This window comes from Melanerpes formicivorus, unplaced genomic scaffold, assembly GCF_026170545.1.
Source record: "Melanerpes formicivorus ecotype bairdi unplaced genomic scaffold, bMelFor1.0.p_v2 SCAF_13, whole genome shotgun sequence".
In the NCBI taxonomy this organism is placed as follows: Eukaryota; Metazoa; Chordata; class Aves; order Piciformes; family Picidae; genus Melanerpes; species Melanerpes formicivorus.
This window is the reverse complement of record NW_027142365.1, coordinates 6,084,059-6,100,421: the sequence shown is the minus strand read 5'-3', so window position 1 is coordinate 6,100,421 and position 16,363 is coordinate 6,084,059. Positions and strand designations below refer to the sequence as shown.

The window sequence follows — 16,363 nt, the reverse complement described above, 5'->3', positions numbered from 1 at the left end:
AGGTGTTTGAAGTGGTCATAGCATCATAGAATTGTTAGGGTTGGAAGAGACCTCAAGGCTCATCTAGTTCCAGCCCCCCTGCCATGGGCAGGGACACCACACTAGATCAGGTTGCTCAGAGCCACATCCAGCCTGGCTTTACAAACCTCAAGGGATGGGGTTTCTGCCACCTCCCTGGGCAACCTGTTCCAGTGTCTCACCACCCTCGTGGTGAAGAACTTCTTCCTAACATCCAATCTGAATCTACCCATTTCTATTTATTTTTCCAGTCCCCCTAGTCCTATCACTCCCTGACACCTTCAAAAGTCCCTCCCCAGCTTTCTTGTAGACCCCCTTCAGATACTGGAAGGCCACAATTAGGTCTCCTTGGAGCCTTCTCTTCTCCAGACTGAATAGCCCCAACTCCCTCAGTCTGTCCTCATAGGAGAGGTGCTCCAGCCCTCTGATCATCCTTGTGGCCCTTCTCTGGACACAGTCCAACACCTCCAGATCCTTCCTGTAATAGGGGGTCCAGAACTGGACACTGTACTCCAGGTGGGGTCTCAGCAGAGCAAAGGGGGAGAATCACCTCCCTCGACCTGCTGGCTATGTTTCTCTTGATGCAGCCCAGGATGTGATTGGCTTTCTGGGCTGCAAGTGCACACTGCTGGCTCATGTTGAGCTTCTCATCCACCAGCACAGGCAAGTCCTTTTCTTCAGGGCTGCTCTCAAGCTGGTTGCTGCCCAGCCTATATCGGTGCTTGGAATTGATGATGATGTTGATCAGAGGTGGCAATTGTGCTTTTAGAAAGTAAATGCTTTTTAACCCAACAAATGCCCTGCTAAGACAAGAATTTTTTTTAAACCACATATGAAATGGGGAAGGGCAAGAAAGTGTCCTGACTGTGACACAGTCAGTACCCTTGGCTATGGTTTATGGCAAGCATCTGAGAGATAGGTGCTTCCCTTCTGGTTGCTGCAGAGCCACTCTTTGAAAGTACTGTGCTTGATAAACCACACTGTAATCTATGCATTTTATGGCTGTACCAAAATTGGGACCCTGTTTTTCCCCTAAGTGTTTTAAACTGATCACTCGACTGTCTTGCCACAGAGCTGTTGACCACTAGGTAAGAAATGGAGAAACAGTAGAAATGCAGAAAATGGCAGCGAATTTAGTTCCATTATAGTTTTATTGTGCCCAAATCTTGCCAGGATGCTTATGACAGACACTAAAGTAGGCACCATGGTGCCTTTGAGACCACTTGGCACATGTTTCAACCCTCCTGGGTGGCAGCATGATGGAGATAGTGGGAATCCAGAAAGCAGGGGGTTAAAGCATCCTTATTGCTATGATATTTATTTGTTATAGCCCACCTCTGAAGTCCCACATTGCTTGCCCTGGACTCAAGCATCTCTACAGTGCAGTTCACAAGCACAGCAAGGGAGGGGAGTTTTCCAGAAGGGATTCACATGGTAATCCATGGCCATACTCCCCCTCCACACACTGAATTTTGTTTAGTAGGGACTTACACTCCACAGCCAGCTGCAGCAATTTATACCCAATCCAGCAGGACCATCTTCATGTAGGGCAAGATAATCCCTGTTTGTGCAAGGGTGCCCCTGCCCCCAAAACACACCCCCTCCCTCAACGTGAAGGTTTGTAAGAGCTGGGAGCTGTTGAAAGAGCCTGCAGCTGCCTTTGTGCTGCTCCTGGAGCTGACCCCTGTGTCCCTGACATTTGTCCCTGTGGAATAAAGGCAGTGGTTTATACATAAAAATTCCTGAGGGTGGGGAACAGAGAAAGGCTATAGAAAGGCTTTAAAGCAACAGATCGTGCTCATTAGTGTCCTCATCCATTTAGCAAATGATAAAAGATGGAGAATGCACTATTTGTCTGAACTTAGCACATACCTATGGAAGAGAGGGAGTTCAGGACACACAAGGATTTCCCTTGGATTACCCCACTCCTTTCAGTTTTATTCTGCTTGTAAAAGAAAACAACCCCCCACATTTGAAACCTGGGGAGGGGTGTATTTTTGAATGCCTTCACACAATGCATGTAAAGATGCTGGGGTTGCCAGGTGAGACTCCCCTAGTCGCTGCTGGGCAGGGGTTCAGCTAACTCTTTGCTGGCCCCCACACTCCAAGGAGGATTAAGGTTAGGGGACTACTTGTTGGTGCAAAAGTGCCCCCACGTGGAAGCTGGAAATAAAATCTCCAGTGTCTGAACTCAGTTAACACATTTTTCATTTATAGTCCACTTGCTCTTTTATTCCCTAGCTTGAAGCATTACACAATTTTTATTCTTGTCTTTTTTTTTCCAGGCCACTTTCCTTCATCAGTGCCCATTTTAGGATGGTCTAATGCTAGTGAGAATTCTACTTGAGCGTGGCTAGGATCAGGTCCTTCTCCCTGTCCTGAATGTGTTTGCATTGCAGCTCACATTTGCCAGTTCAAGGTGGTTTGTGGCAGGAAGGAACACATAGAAAAATGAGGAAATTTATGGAAATGGGGGGGAAAAGAAAAACAAACAAACAAAATCCCCCCAAAAGCCAATTCCTGCATCACATACCAAGATGAAGCAGTTAACTATTGCATGCCCAAAGGGCAGCAAATGCCCAGGCAATGATACTGGCCTGCATCTCGCTTCACTTTGGAAACCCTTTGTTCAGACAGACTGTCCAATACTTTGTGTGGCCCTCATAGAGACACTGTTTTACAAAACTCTCATGCACAATTTGTCCCATCCTGGAAGGCATAATCCCCTAAGGCTGGGTGAGCAAAAGAGTTTATCTGTGTCATTAAATTATGGCTGTTTCCTAAGCCTGTAGGGAAGCTGCTATAGCAGGGAAGCAGCCAGTCTCTAAGATGACAGGTATTAGCTAAATGGTGGAATGGAGGGGTACAAATGTTGTGCAGGCTCTGCAAAACTCTACTGTGTTTCTAGAAACCTCTTGTGTCCTCTCGAGGTGATGATGGCTACTTTCTGCTGGTGTTTCCCAGTTCTGTGATGCTCTCCAACTTGTCCCCCACTTCCCCATCTTTAATCCCTGAGGCAGAAATGCCCATGATGTTGTCTTTATCTTAGAAAGAAAAAAAAGTAATCCTTTCTTCTGGCTTTTCAAGCTGGGTGGTACAGGCTGATTTTTGCTTTTGGTACTTGGAGCTGGTGTTCTGGCATCCGAGGCCTCAGCAAGGAGCCCTTCTCTATGGTCCAGCAATTTCTCTCTTCCCAAAGAATTTTGACAGGTCTCTCTAGTGCAGAACAATTGTATCTGCCCTCATTAATTATTTTGTGCAGGCCTGCAATGTCCTGCAATCAGCAGGGTCACCGAGTGAATTGATGATAGGGAAATTATAATGCTGAGCATACAGGACAATTGCCATCTGCCGTCTAAGGTCTGTAATTTAATTAGATTGCCAAACATTCCTTTTCAGATGAAAATGCAGGAAGCCCAGGGAACAGGGTTTGACTGGCATAGGTATCTCAGTGTGACCCTCCTCTATCCCCTTGCTCTGCTTTCCAGTCCCTGCACATTTACCTGAGCTGCCCTGGAATGACACAGCACTGACACAAATGTTGCCTTAAAAAAACCCCTTCAAGCACAGACCCACCATCTCCAATGCAATGCTTACATCTGCCTGTTAGCTGCCTGGTGTGACCCTGACAGCTTGTCTCAGTGTGGGCTGCTTCCCATCCAACCTTCCAAATTCCCTGGGGGAGATCAATCCAGCAATTAAAACATAAGGGTAATAGATGAATATGGCAGAAGTCTGTTGAAGTGTGTAGTCAGGTTGAAGACAGTCCCACCAGCACCTGGTAACTTCCAGGAAGATCTGATTTTGTAGATAGGAGCAAACATTGTTACTTGGATAAGGACTGAATGCACCACCCTGCCCTGTCTTGCTTTTGTTGTTGGGAGTGAGGAATCACAGACTGCATTGGTTGGAAGGGACCCTCAAAGATCATCTTATGCAACTCCCCTGCAGTGAGCAGAGACATCTCTAACTAGATCAGGTTGCTCAGGGCCCCATCAAGTTTGACATTGAATGTCTCCAGGGATGGGGCCTCAACCACATCTCTGGGCAACTTATCATAGAATCAATAAGGTTGGAAAAGACCTCGAAGATCATCAAGTCCAACCTGTCACCCAAGACCTCAGGACTACTAAACCATGGCACCAAGTGCCACATCCAATCCCCAAACACCTCCAGGGACAGTGACTCCACCACCTCCCTGGGCAGCCCATTCCAATGGCTAACAACTCTCTCTGTGAAGCACTTTCTCCTCACCTTGAGCCTAAACTTCCCTGGTGCAGCTTGAGACTGTGTCCTCTTGTTCTAGTGCTGGTTGTCTGCTCCAGTATTTCACCACTTCAGATGTATGAAGTGTCCAGAGGTGGGTGTCCACAGCTGGTGCTCAGAGCATGAAATGCTGCCTTTACTGCCTGCTCAAATTAAAACACCCCTTCCATATCACTCTCTGCATCTGTTCTGAGGTTAATCCACCATAGAGTTTGGCCAGCTCTGTGCTGGGCAGTACAGGTCTGCTTGGCTGTGTTTCAGAAACATGGGCAGCGACTAGCAGCCAAATTTCCCATAGCTGACCATGCTGGGCATCTGGAGAAGGAAGGAGAGAGCTGATTTACTGGGGGGCTGCTAAGCCTATAGACTTACAACGTGGTGTGTTGCAAAGTGATTTAAACACACGTGGTAATAAACCCTTCCCAAACTTGCTTTTTGGCTTGTCCATAGGGACTTCAAGAGTAAAAATGTCTTGCTGAAGAATGACTTGACAGCGGTGCTAGCTGATTTTGGACTAGCTGTACGGTTTGAACCTGGAAAACCTCCAGGGGACACTCATGGACAGGTAATCATTATCTTTAATGTTTTGAAAAGTTGAGCTTGCCATAGCTTCTGAGGGTAAGGGGTAGTTTGTAGAGGTGCATCTGTCTCTCTTTGAAATATGTGTCTTCCACAAAAAGCTTGTGCTCAGATCTGAATTCCAGGAGCTGCTTTTGTCTGGGTGCACAGAGAGAGTGCTCAAACCCTTCTGACTGCTGGGCAGGAAAGGTCCCCTTAGGCCCAGGGGCAGGTGGATTCTTCCTTCAAACACAAGACTTGTTGACTATTGTTTTGGAATTAAATATTCATAAAATCATAGAATACCAGGTTGGAAGGGACCTCAGGGGTCATCTGGTGCAATCTTTCTTGGCAAAAGCATGGTATAGACAGGATGGCCCAGCGCCCTGTCTAGCTGAATCTTGGAAGTGTCCAATGCTGGGGACTCCACTACTTCCCAGGGGAGATTATTTCAATGGCTGATTGTTCTCATTATGAAAAATTTTCCTCATGTCCAATTGGAATCTTCCCAGGTGTAACTTCTACCAGGTGTAACTTCTACCCATTACTCCTTGTCTTTTTTATTTGACTCCCTGTGAAAAATGGCTCTCCTTCTTTGGAGCCACCCTTTAAATACTGGAACCTAGTGATAATGTCTCTCCTAAGCCTTTTCTCAAGGCTGAACAAACCCATTTCTATCAGCCTTTCCTCCAAAGAACTCCTTCCCTTTGTAGCCTTTCTCTAGACCCTCCACAGCCTGCCCACATCTTTTTTTTTGTCTAAGGAGAACCAAACTGAACACAATATTCCAGGAATGGCCTGACAAGCACTTAGTAGACTAAGATAATGGCTTTATCTCTGCTGGTGCTGCCCTTGTCAATGCAGCCAAGATCCTGTTGGCATTCTTTGCCACTTCTTGCATATTGAGCTTGTTGGCCACCAGGACTCCAGGTCACTTTTCACAGAGCTGCTTTCCAGGCAGGTAGATCCCAGCCTGTGTTGCACTCCTGGATTATGTTTTTTCGAGGTGCAAGACCATACACTTGTCCTTGTTGAAATTCATAAGGTTCTCGTTAGCCTGTGCCTCCAGCCAGGCATTCTGCTGTCATACCAGCATCCCATGTGTCTGGAAGGGTTTTCTGAATACCCATCTCCACTGCAAGCTCCCTTTTTGCCTTTATCTCAGAAGTGAATACTTCTCTGGGTTAACTCCCCCGCCCTCAGTTTTCCTCACTTTTGTCACCTATTTTGACTTGTCCTTTTGCCTTTTAATGTCCTGACTTCCCCCTGATCTCCCCTGCTTCAGGTAACAGCAAGAACAGATGAAGGAAAACAGTAAAGGAGTTTCAATTCCCATGTTAAAAAAGTGCTTTCTTCCTTGCTCTTCTGTCCCCTTTCTTCCATTATGGCCTATAATTCTGCCATATATAACCACAACTAGATGAAGAGCTCAGTATGGCTCTACCTGCACTAAACACAAGATAAGCACTGTAATGAGGACTGAACCCCCTCAAAGTGACAGGGGAGCTTTTCCAAACCAGATCACAGCAAGCCTGGGCAGGGTAGACGTCACAGTCTTCATGCTTTACTATTTCTGTGGATTCAGGAGACTTGTGTTATCCAGGGCTGTCTGTGCAACACCTTTTCCTACCACTTTGGAACACATCAGTTCTATTCTTATCTTTTATTTTAAACACACATACATGATTTTTTTGGAGTAAAAAGGAGGTGGAACTTTGAACCACTACAATAACCAAGTCTGACTTGATCTCAGGGTGTTTTGTGTGTCTCCAAAGACAGCTTTTTCTCGTGCAGGGTGCGCTGCTGGCGCAAGATGCAGTGGGACGTGGGGAAGGCAGGATTTCATCCGGACTCACCGTGCCACACTGCATTTAAATGAGACCTTTAGTGTATGCTCAATGAATATCACATATGTAGCCTTGCACTTCGGCTTTTTCCTTTAGTTCACTTAGCTAGACTTGAGTGATCTTAATGAGAATCGGTGTCAGAAAAAAACAGCTCCTCTTTGCTTGTTTTTCAAGTGAAGTGCAACTTTAGCAGAAGTAGCCTTAAGGCTAATTAAACCAGCTGTCACTCATCTCCAACCAGTGGAGGCTGATGGATCCAACTGGAATGTAACTTGAGTTGTGATTTTTTTTCTCTGTAGGTGGGAACAAGGAGGTATATGGCTCCTGAAGTGTTAGAGGGAGCAATCAACTTCCAACGAGACGCCTTCCTGAGAATAGACATGTATGCAATGGGACTGGTCTTGTGGGAGCTAGTCTCCAGATGTAGAGCTGTTGATGGTAAGAATAAGGATCATCTTCCCTGAAGAGAGCTCTGTTTCAGTGTGGTTTAGTGGTCCAGAGAATGGACCTGGCTTTACTTAAAAGAAGTGATGATGAATAGCGTGTTTTCATTAAGCAGCAAACTTGTTTTTCACTTGCTTGTTTAACATAAGCTGTGTCATTCTCTGTAGATAGTAGCCTTGGTAGTGTTCAAGTCTTAAAGTGCTTTTAACTATGCTGATTACGTTGAAAATGGGCTGAGAACTCAGAGGGAGAAGTAGGTGACTCCTCTATCACCAATGCACATCCTTTAGTCCTGCACCTGCTCTGTACTGCTCGCTGTGGCACTCTACATTCCTGCCTGTGACTATAGCAGGCTTTGCACTCCAGAGAAGAGCTGTGCTCAACTCCAGCTTGGCTGTCAAACCTCACTCCTACAGGGCAATGTAGTAGCCTGAATGGAAAGCTCAGAAGTGGAGCATCTTGGTGAAACAGCAGGAACACAGGGCTGGAAGGATCTTCTTGGGTCAGCAAGCCTATTTCCCTGCTGTCATAAGTCATTAGGTATTAATCTTTGACTGTGGCTGATGAAGCACTCCCTCAGCAGCGGGCAGAGTTTGTTATTCCATGTGCAATTTTGAAGGATCTCACTTTCTCCTGAATGACCCAAAGAATGAGCTTGCAGTCACAGGGGGTTTTAAATCCTAAAATGATGCTGCAAAATGGGGCATCTTTTCTGTCCAAATGGCACATCTGCCCTTTGGTGACATCCTTGCCGTTTGCAGGACCTTAACCCTCATCAGGGAAGAAATAATTTCATTGTAGTAGCTCCAAGGCTGCTTACTCCAGCTTCTTTCTGCTTGTACAGATATGGGTGCTCGGGACACAATATGAAGTTCATAAATTAACATTATGTCACCTGGACTTCAAATGTTTTTGTTAGTATTACACTAGGACCAAGGAGCTTGGTTATAATTGGGGTTTCTGCATAGGTTTGTGGTAAAAGAAGGTCTTCTCTTCAAAAATTTGCTGTGTAACCAAATAAAATGCTCGAGGAGCAAGGAGGTAGGAGCACAGCAACGTGAAACCATGGTACCCAGACCATGCATGTAGGAATAACCTATCTCTGTAGATGTCTCCCAGATATCCCTTTGGATTTTAGGCTGTCATATTTGTGATTTCCTTCCAACTCCTCTCAGGCAGAAGCTGTCCAAGAGACTCCAGGTGCCATATACAGAACCATTAAATCAGAGGGAAAGCTTCTTTTAGGATGATGGGGAGTTACACTAAACCTCATCTGTACTTCTAGCTCAGAAGTGATGTTGTGTGAACTGCAGGTTTGGTTGGAGAGTATCAGTGCTGCTCTTCATAGCCTTGATTCCTTCTGAAGGATGAAGGTTATGAGTGTTATTGTGCCATCTGTTGGAATGAATGTTTCAGTTTGGTTTAGTGACTGGCATTGTGTCAGCAAGGATAATGATGAGATGGTTGAGTGATTTCATTTATTTTTTTGGAGCACCTAAGCATCATATTGTTGGTGTCACAGTTCATGACCAGCTCAAGTGGTCAGCTCTTATATTTCAGTCTGCAAAGGCCCTCTTGAGATATCTCCATTCTTGAAATAAGTCACTCTTTGCTACCAAGAAGCTGTAAGTGATGCTGTGGAGCACCCTGAGAAAGCCTATCAGTTAAGCTGGGCTGCCGTGAGTGAGAGAGCATCTATGGATTGCTAAAAGCCAAATGACGTTTCAGTAAGCAGAAGTTATTGCTCCCATCCAGCATGGGTACTGATACTCAAAACTGTTGTCTCATTCCCATTGCCCAGGGCAGTTCACAGCCATAAGTGGTATAACAAAAGCATTCAGAAATCATCTCGCACTTAGGAGCTGGTACTTGGGACAAGTGCATCTGGTTCCAGCCTCTCAGGACTGACTCAAACCTATGAACAAGCCAGATCACAAAGCAAGAAATGCTAAGTGCTGTGAATGCTTGACCTTGCTAGTCAGTGCCTAAAATGAAATTACTGTGATGCTGAAACCTTCCTCTAGGTTACTGTGGGTTGAATCACTCTGCTAAAACGTGAGGAGGATGGGCTGATTTGCTCTTTGTATTGAAATAAATCACAGGCTACCTGGCAGGCCTCCTCAAGGAGAGAGGTGGGATCAGGAGGCCTGTCTGAGTGGTTTATATTTAAAACTTGATGAGATGGAAAATGCATGTCCAGACAAGCAAAAGGGATGGCAAAGTCCATTGTGCAGGAGGAATGTAAATCACACTTGTCTGCAATGACATGTGAACTGCAGGCTTTGCTGTGGTGGCTGAGGCTGCTCTGGAGCCGCAGCTCACTCATGCATGGGGAGGATGTGACTTTGATGAGGACATTTCTGTACTAACCCAGTTCTCCATGTGCACCATAGGTCCCGTGGATGAATACATGCTGCCTTTTGAAGAAGAAATAGGTCAGCACCCATCCCTTGAGGACCTGCAAGAAGTGGTGGTTCACAAGAAGATGCGCCCTGTGTTCAAGGATCACTGGCTGAAACACCCTGTATGTCCCTCTTGGTTGATGGTGCAAAGTGTTTTCCTGTGTGATCGAAACAAGGGATGTGGTTAGGCATCACTCATAAGCTTCAGGGGAAAGCTAACCAGTCCACCTGGTGCTTGGACCTCCACCCAGTGCTAGAGAGGATGCACTCAAGAATGAGGAGTTGTTCCATACCTTCATCCTCCCCTTTCCATTTGTCCCTTGTATTTAGGAACCAACTGATTAAGATCAGACAGTGCTGAATGTGAAGCATATGGTGATTTACCTTTAATATGGTGAAGGAATGGAAAATAATCCCTTTCATTAAGAAAAAGATCCATACTATTGGAGAGGTTCCTTACAAGCTGGGTAGCTTTGCAAGGCTTGAGCATTTACTTGAGGAAAAATTATTTAGATGGGAAGGCAAGCAGACAATGAAGCAAAATGCAGCATGGGTTTCTCAGAAGTAGATCATCTTAGGCTCATGTTATAAGAGAGTTGATTTTTTCTTTTTTCAGACTGGGAGACTGAGCAGATGAAGAAATCTCACAGGGCTTCAGTAAGAAGCTAAATTCCTCTATTCTGACCAAACTGCCATGGCTTTGGCTAGACTCAGCATGCTAACTTCTTGCCTAGAAGTCAAGGAGAGCTGTGGATTGTAGATAAAAAGGAGGATTCCAGTTCAAATGAGAGCAGTGCTTTTCAGTAGTGTGAATTTGGGTATTTTGGGGTGATCTACAGAAGTGACTGCAAACAAAGCAGTGGTTTTGTAGTAAATGATACAGTGCTGCCAGCTCTTATGGTTTTATCATGGGAATTGTACTGCTTGATGTCTTTTAAAACTTTAACTGCTGAATCTTGGGATGTAGTTTGATACTAAAACAAGTATTTTGGGGTATATCCAAGAAAAAAAAGCATATGTGACCAAACAGTGTTAGAAAGCAGAAACAGTTTGAAGCTGTTGCCCCTCATCCTGTCACAGGGCACCACTGCAAAGAGACTGGCCTCACAGCCTTTCCTTATAAAACAGACGTTCCAGTCCCTTAACCATCTTCCAGTATATCCTGCTGTCTCTTGAACTGCAGAGCCCAGAACTGGACAGAGTACTCCAGATGAGATCTCACCAGGGTGTAGCAGTAGGGCAGGAGAACCTCCTTGACCTGCTGGACACACTGCTCTTAATGCACCCCAGGATACTGTTGGCCTTCTTGGCCACAAGGGCATATTGCTGTCCTATGGATAACTTACTGTTCACCAGGACTCCAAGGTCCTTCTTCCTGTCCTTCTCTAAGGTCCCTAGACAGACTTTGTTGATGAAGGTGCTCGATGTGGGAACCCAAAAAGTGAATAATAATGTGTAGGTGGCCATCATTTCTGTGAGGCCCTGGAGGTGGTAAGAGATGTTGTAGCTTCAAACCATGTGAGAAAAGGATGGGAGTAAAAAATAACAAAGTACTGCCTCTTAGAAATGGATGGGAATGCAAATGGGAAGAAAGGCACCTGTTCACATAAAGATACATCAGTGGATTTAAGGAGGTAGGCTGTGGGAAAGTGGAAGTGTAACATTCATGGCTGTCTTAATAAATAGCTACTGGTTCTGCAGCTCTGGGCCATTTTGTCCACCCCGTGGCAGTGGTCACCTCCTCATAACTGGTCTGTCAGTTGTATGAGCCAGCAGTGTGCCCAGGTTGCCAAGAAGGCCAATGGCATCCTGACCTGCATCAGAAACAGTGTGGCCAGCAGAAGCAGGGAAGTCATTCTGCCCCTGTGCTCAGCACTGGTTAGGCCACACTTTGAGTACTGTGTCCAGTTCTGGGCCCTTCAATTTAAGAAGGACATTGAGATACTTGAATGTGTCCAGAGAAGGGCAATGAGGCTGGGGAGAGGCCTCGAGCACCAGCCCTATGAGAACCTGAAGGAGCTGGGTATGTTTAGCCTGGAGAAGAGGAGGCTCAGGGGAGATCTTATTGCTCTCTACAACTACCTGAGGGGAGGTTGTAGCCGGGTGGGGGTTGGTCTCTTCTCCCAGGCAACTAGCACCAGAACAAGAAGACACAGTCTCAAGCTGAACCAGGGGAAGTTTAGGCTGGAGGTGAAGAGGAAGTTCTTCCCAGAAAGAGTAATTGGCCATTGGAATGTGCTGCCCAGGGAGGTGGTGAAGTCATCATCCCTGGAACTGCTCAAAAAAGGATTGGATGTGGTACTTGGAGACGTGGTTTAATTGTCAGGAGGTGTTAGGTATTAGGTAATAGGTTGGACTTGATGATCTCTTAGGTCTTTTCCAATCCGGTTGATTCTATGATTCTATTCTATGACTTCTGCTCTCCATGTTGAGACCGGCAGATCCGGGGTCAACATATCACTTGATACAGTCAGGAAAACCCACAGCTTTCTCCCCTTTGTCATCCACAGGGCTTGGCGCAGCTCTGCGTGACCATCGAAGAGTGCTGGGACCACGACGCGGAGGCTCGGCTCTCGGCGGGCTGTGTCGAGGAGCGCATTGCGCAGATCCGCAAATCCGTAAACGGCACTACCTCGGACTGCCTCGTCTCCATCGTGACGTCCGTCACCAACGTGGACTTGCCGCCCAAAGAGTCTAGTATCTAAGTCCTGGTTCACTTTGGTCTTTCCAGACTCAGTGGATTTAAAAAAAAAGAAAGAAAAGAAAAGAAAAGAAAGGAGTTTAAAGAAAAGAAAAGGAAAAAAAAAAACCACACACAAAAAAAAAAACCCAACAAAAAACACACAAAAAAAAAAAATCCAACAAACACATGAATGCAGCTGCTATTTTATCTTGACTTTTTATTATTATTGTTGTTATTATTATTATTATTATTGTTATTTTGGATTGGATCAATTTTACCAGCACATTGCTCTACTGTATTAAAAAACAAAAACAGGAAAAAAAAAAAGAAAAAGAAAAAATACTGGACATTTCAGCAAGCATTCAGGTGCCGACTAATGAATGCAGAAAAGGTGCAGGTACCTCAGAACCTCAACAAACTCACTTCGGTTGTGTTTTGTTTTTCTTTTTATTCAGTTGTCTGGGTTTCTCTTTGTCGGTCTCGTCTTCGGCGTGGAGCATCTGTGACATAAAGGACAACCACCTACCACCTTGGAAAACACAATGCTGCAAACTGTGGAGGAAACTTAAGACTGTTATATATATATATATATATAAAGAATCCACCTTCATCAAAAAGGATTTTTAGGGTTTTTTCCTTCCCCGTTTTGGTTTGGTTTTGGGTTCAGTTCCTTTTTTTTTTTTTTTTTTCTATTATTATTATTATTTTCTTTTTTGGAAGTGAGCTTCAAAAAAAAAAACAAACAGCAGATGTGTCTTTTACGGATCTAACGGGTGTCATTGTAACATGGAAAAAAACAAACAAACAGAGGCGACCGGGCGGAGAATGTTAATTCTTGATGGTAGAATTGAAGGGGGGAAGAGTAGAATAGGGGTGGGGAGAGTGACGTTGGATGTGGCAGCATTTGGGGAAACATCATTTGCTATGGAGCTACTTCTCAGGTAACCATTAGAGGAGGGAAAGGACATTTCTGGGCAGAGTATTAACCGCTGCAGTGTCTGGAGAAAGCAGAGTTAAAGAGCCAATGATTGTAAGCGGGGCGCTAGTTCTTTTATCCTCCAGTATCCCGGGTGGTAAAAGAACAAAGCAGAGCTATAAATTACCTTTATTTTTTGACTCCAGATAGTATAGCAGTGTAATCATTAAGAGGTGGGAAAGTTCTTAGAAGCACCTTTGTTTAATACCGGAAGGTGGGGAAAATTTTGCATCTTGCTTTAAGTGCAAGCTGGATCAAGAAATTCGCCATTGGGGTTGACTGTCTGACAACCCAAGCTAGTGGTGCAGATGGTGAAAAGAGGAAAAGCGTGAAAGCTGGCTCTGTATTATTTAATTTTTAATTTGGGGGCGGGGTGGAAATACCTGAACCAGCAGCAGATGGCTCCTGGAGCATCTGAGCAGCCTCTGAACTGCCCAGCGGCAGGATGCGGAGGCAGCTGGGAGGAGCGGCGCCTGTTGGCAGCGCCTCTCCGGCTGGTTTCTTTGACGCCGCTTTCTCCTTACCCTGTGACGAAAACGTCTTTTTTTTTTTGTCTTAAAAGTGGTGCATAATCTTAAAACACCGTCGCTCTTTTTACGCCATAAACTCGCTCTAGTCAGTGAATGTTCCTAATGCTGCTGATTCAACACCGAGAATATTTTTTTAATTTGCAAAACATGCAATGTTTAAAAAAAAAAAAAAAAAAAAAGAGAAAAAAAGGAAAAAAGGAAAAAAAAAAAAACAACTTTAAAAACGAAACGACACAAAAACGAAACCAAGGACAAAAACCAAACCCAACCACCAAACACACACACACACAGGTTACGTGGCTTCCGAGGTTTAAACTGAAAAAGGAAAAAAAAGCAAAATAATTTAAAAAAAAGACAAAAAAACAACAAAAAATATTAAAAACTTCATGACCACAGACCACCTCAAACCAGAAATACCTCAGAATTTTCTACTTGTATGAGTTTTATTATATATTTTGTTAGTTGTGTTGTCTTGTAGTAAGTATATTTTAACGTAAGTTGGCTTTTATGACAAGGGAGTTTTAAAAAAAGAAGAAACACACAAAAAAAAAAAAGGAAAAAAAAAAAAAGAAGAAGAAAAAAAAAAAAAAGAGGGGGGGAAAAATAAAATGAATAATAATAATAATAATGTTCCAAAATCTTTTAGGAAGTGCTACCGGTTTTGGTTTGTTTTGTTTTATAAAGCACCGTTGTAAATAACTGTATACAGTTGTAGAATAACTGCCTATATAAGGTACCTGGGCATTATTCACTCTTATTTGTGAAGGCTGTTTCCATTCTGTGCTATTTTTTTGGGTCTGTTTTAGTGAAAGGACAGTACATCTTTTTTTTTTTCTTCCCAATCTGTCTCTTTTTATTTTCTTAAAATCCTTTTCCTTCTTTAATATTTTCTTTTTTTTTACATTTTTCCTTTTTTTAATCTTTCTTTTTTCTTTCTGCTTTTATATTTTTTCTTTATCTTTCTTTTTTCTTATTTATCTTTATTTTTTCTTGTTTCTTTTTTCATCCTTTTTTCTTTTTTTCTTCCTCTTTTCTTCCTTTTTCTCTTTTCTTCCTTTTTCTCTTTCCTTCCTTTTTTTTCTTCCCTTTTTCCTCCTTCCCGTCTCCTTCCCTTCTCCTTCCCTTCTCCTTCCCTTCTCCTTCCCTTCTCCTTCCCTTCTCCTTCCCTTCTCCTTCCCTTCTCCTTCCCTTCTCCTTCCCTTCTCCTTCCCTTCTCCTTCCCTTCTCCTTCCCTTCTCCTTCCCTTCTCCTTCCCTTCTCCTTCCCTTCTCCTTCCCTTCTCCTTCCCTTCTCCTTCCCTTCTCCTTCCCTTCTCCTTCCCTTCTCCTTCCCTTCTCCTTCCCTTCTCCTTCCCTTCTCCTTCCCTTCTCCTTCCCTTCTCCTTCCCTTCTCCTTCCCTTCTCCTTCCCTTCTCCTTCCCTTCTCCTTCCCTTCTCCTTCCCTTCTCCTTCCCTTCTCCTTCCCTTCTCTTTCCTTTCTCCTTCCCTTCTCCTTCCCTTCTCCTTCCCTTCTCCTTCCCTTCTCCTTCCCTTCTCCTTCCCTTCTCCTTCCCTTCTCCTTCCCTTCTCCTTCCCTTCTCCTTCCCTTCTCCTTCCCTTCTCCTTCCCTTCTCCTTCCCTTCTCCTTCCCTTCTCCTTCCCTTCTCCTTCCCTTCTCCTTCCCTTCTCCTTCCCTTCTCCTTCCCTTCTCCTTCCCTTCTCCTTCCCTTCTCCTTCCCTTCTCCTTCCCTTCTCCTTCCCTTCTCCTTCCCTTCTCCTTCCCTTCTCCTTCCCTTCTCCTTCCCTTCTCCTTCCCTTCTCCTTCCCTTCTCCTTCCCTTCTCCTTCCCTTCTCCTTCCCTTCTCCTTCCCTTCTCCTTCCCTTCTCCTTCCCTTCTCCTTCCCTTCTCCTTCCCTTCTCCTTCCCTTCTCCTTCCCTTCTCCTTCCCTTCTCCTTCCCTTCTCCTTCCCTTCTCCTTCCCTTCTCCTTCCCTTCTCCTTCCCTTCTCCTTCCCTTCTCCTTCCCTTCTCCTTCCCTTCTCCTTCCCTTCTCCTTCCCTTCTCCTTCCCTTCTCTTTCCTTTCTCCTTCCCTTCTCTTCTCCTTCTTTATTTTTTCTTTAATCTTTCTTACTTTCAATTTCGTTGGCTTTGATCACAACATGAATTCCGTGTCTTGCTAGACTGACAAAGCTAAGTCCATTGGATGGCCAGAACTTCTAAATTTTGCTTTGTGTTAAGCCAAAATACAGTCCTAAACTAATCACCCTGTCATGAAAATGTGAGAAGCCTGTATTATATGAATGAATTGGACTTCTTGCCACTGCCAAATTGTCAGCTTGCACCCATCTAATTTATTAAGCAAACAAAATTGTTAATTGGAAAAAAAAAAAAAACACAAAGAAAATTGAAATACATTTCTTGAAAAATATAGCTTTAAAACCTAGAGGTCACAGATGAGGACATGGTCCTTTACCTTGAAGAGACATTAAGAAAATTGCCTTAATTTGTCTATCTGAATAAAGTCTTAACCTATTCTTTCAAGTTACTGAATGTATATTGCATATTAGTATGTACACACATGTAACTGTATTTCCGTGTGTAGGTTTGGAAGTTTCTGTTTCTTGATGTGCTTCTGTTGAGAACACCGTGACAAAACCAGAC

At 44.3% G+C, this 16,363-nt stretch overlaps 1 protein-coding gene across 1 annotated transcript in view; it reads left to right on the top strand.

Annotated features, from left to right (window-relative positions):
- Positions 1-14,913, top strand: part of ACVR2B (activin A receptor type 2B) — a 103,388-nt gene extending 88,475 nt beyond the window's left edge. Inside the window, exons 8-11 of the mRNA XM_068145945.1 lie at positions 4,735-4,849; positions 6,989-7,127; positions 9,527-9,657; positions 12,046-14,913. Of these exons, the coding sequence (XP_068002046.1) occupies positions 4,735-4,849; positions 6,989-7,127; positions 9,527-9,657; positions 12,046-12,240 (580 nt within the window). The 3' untranslated portion in view covers positions 12,241-14,913. The remainder of the gene's footprint in view (positions 1-4,734; positions 4,850-6,988; positions 7,128-9,526; positions 9,658-12,045) is intronic.
- Positions 14,914-16,363: the final 1,450 nt, after the last annotated feature.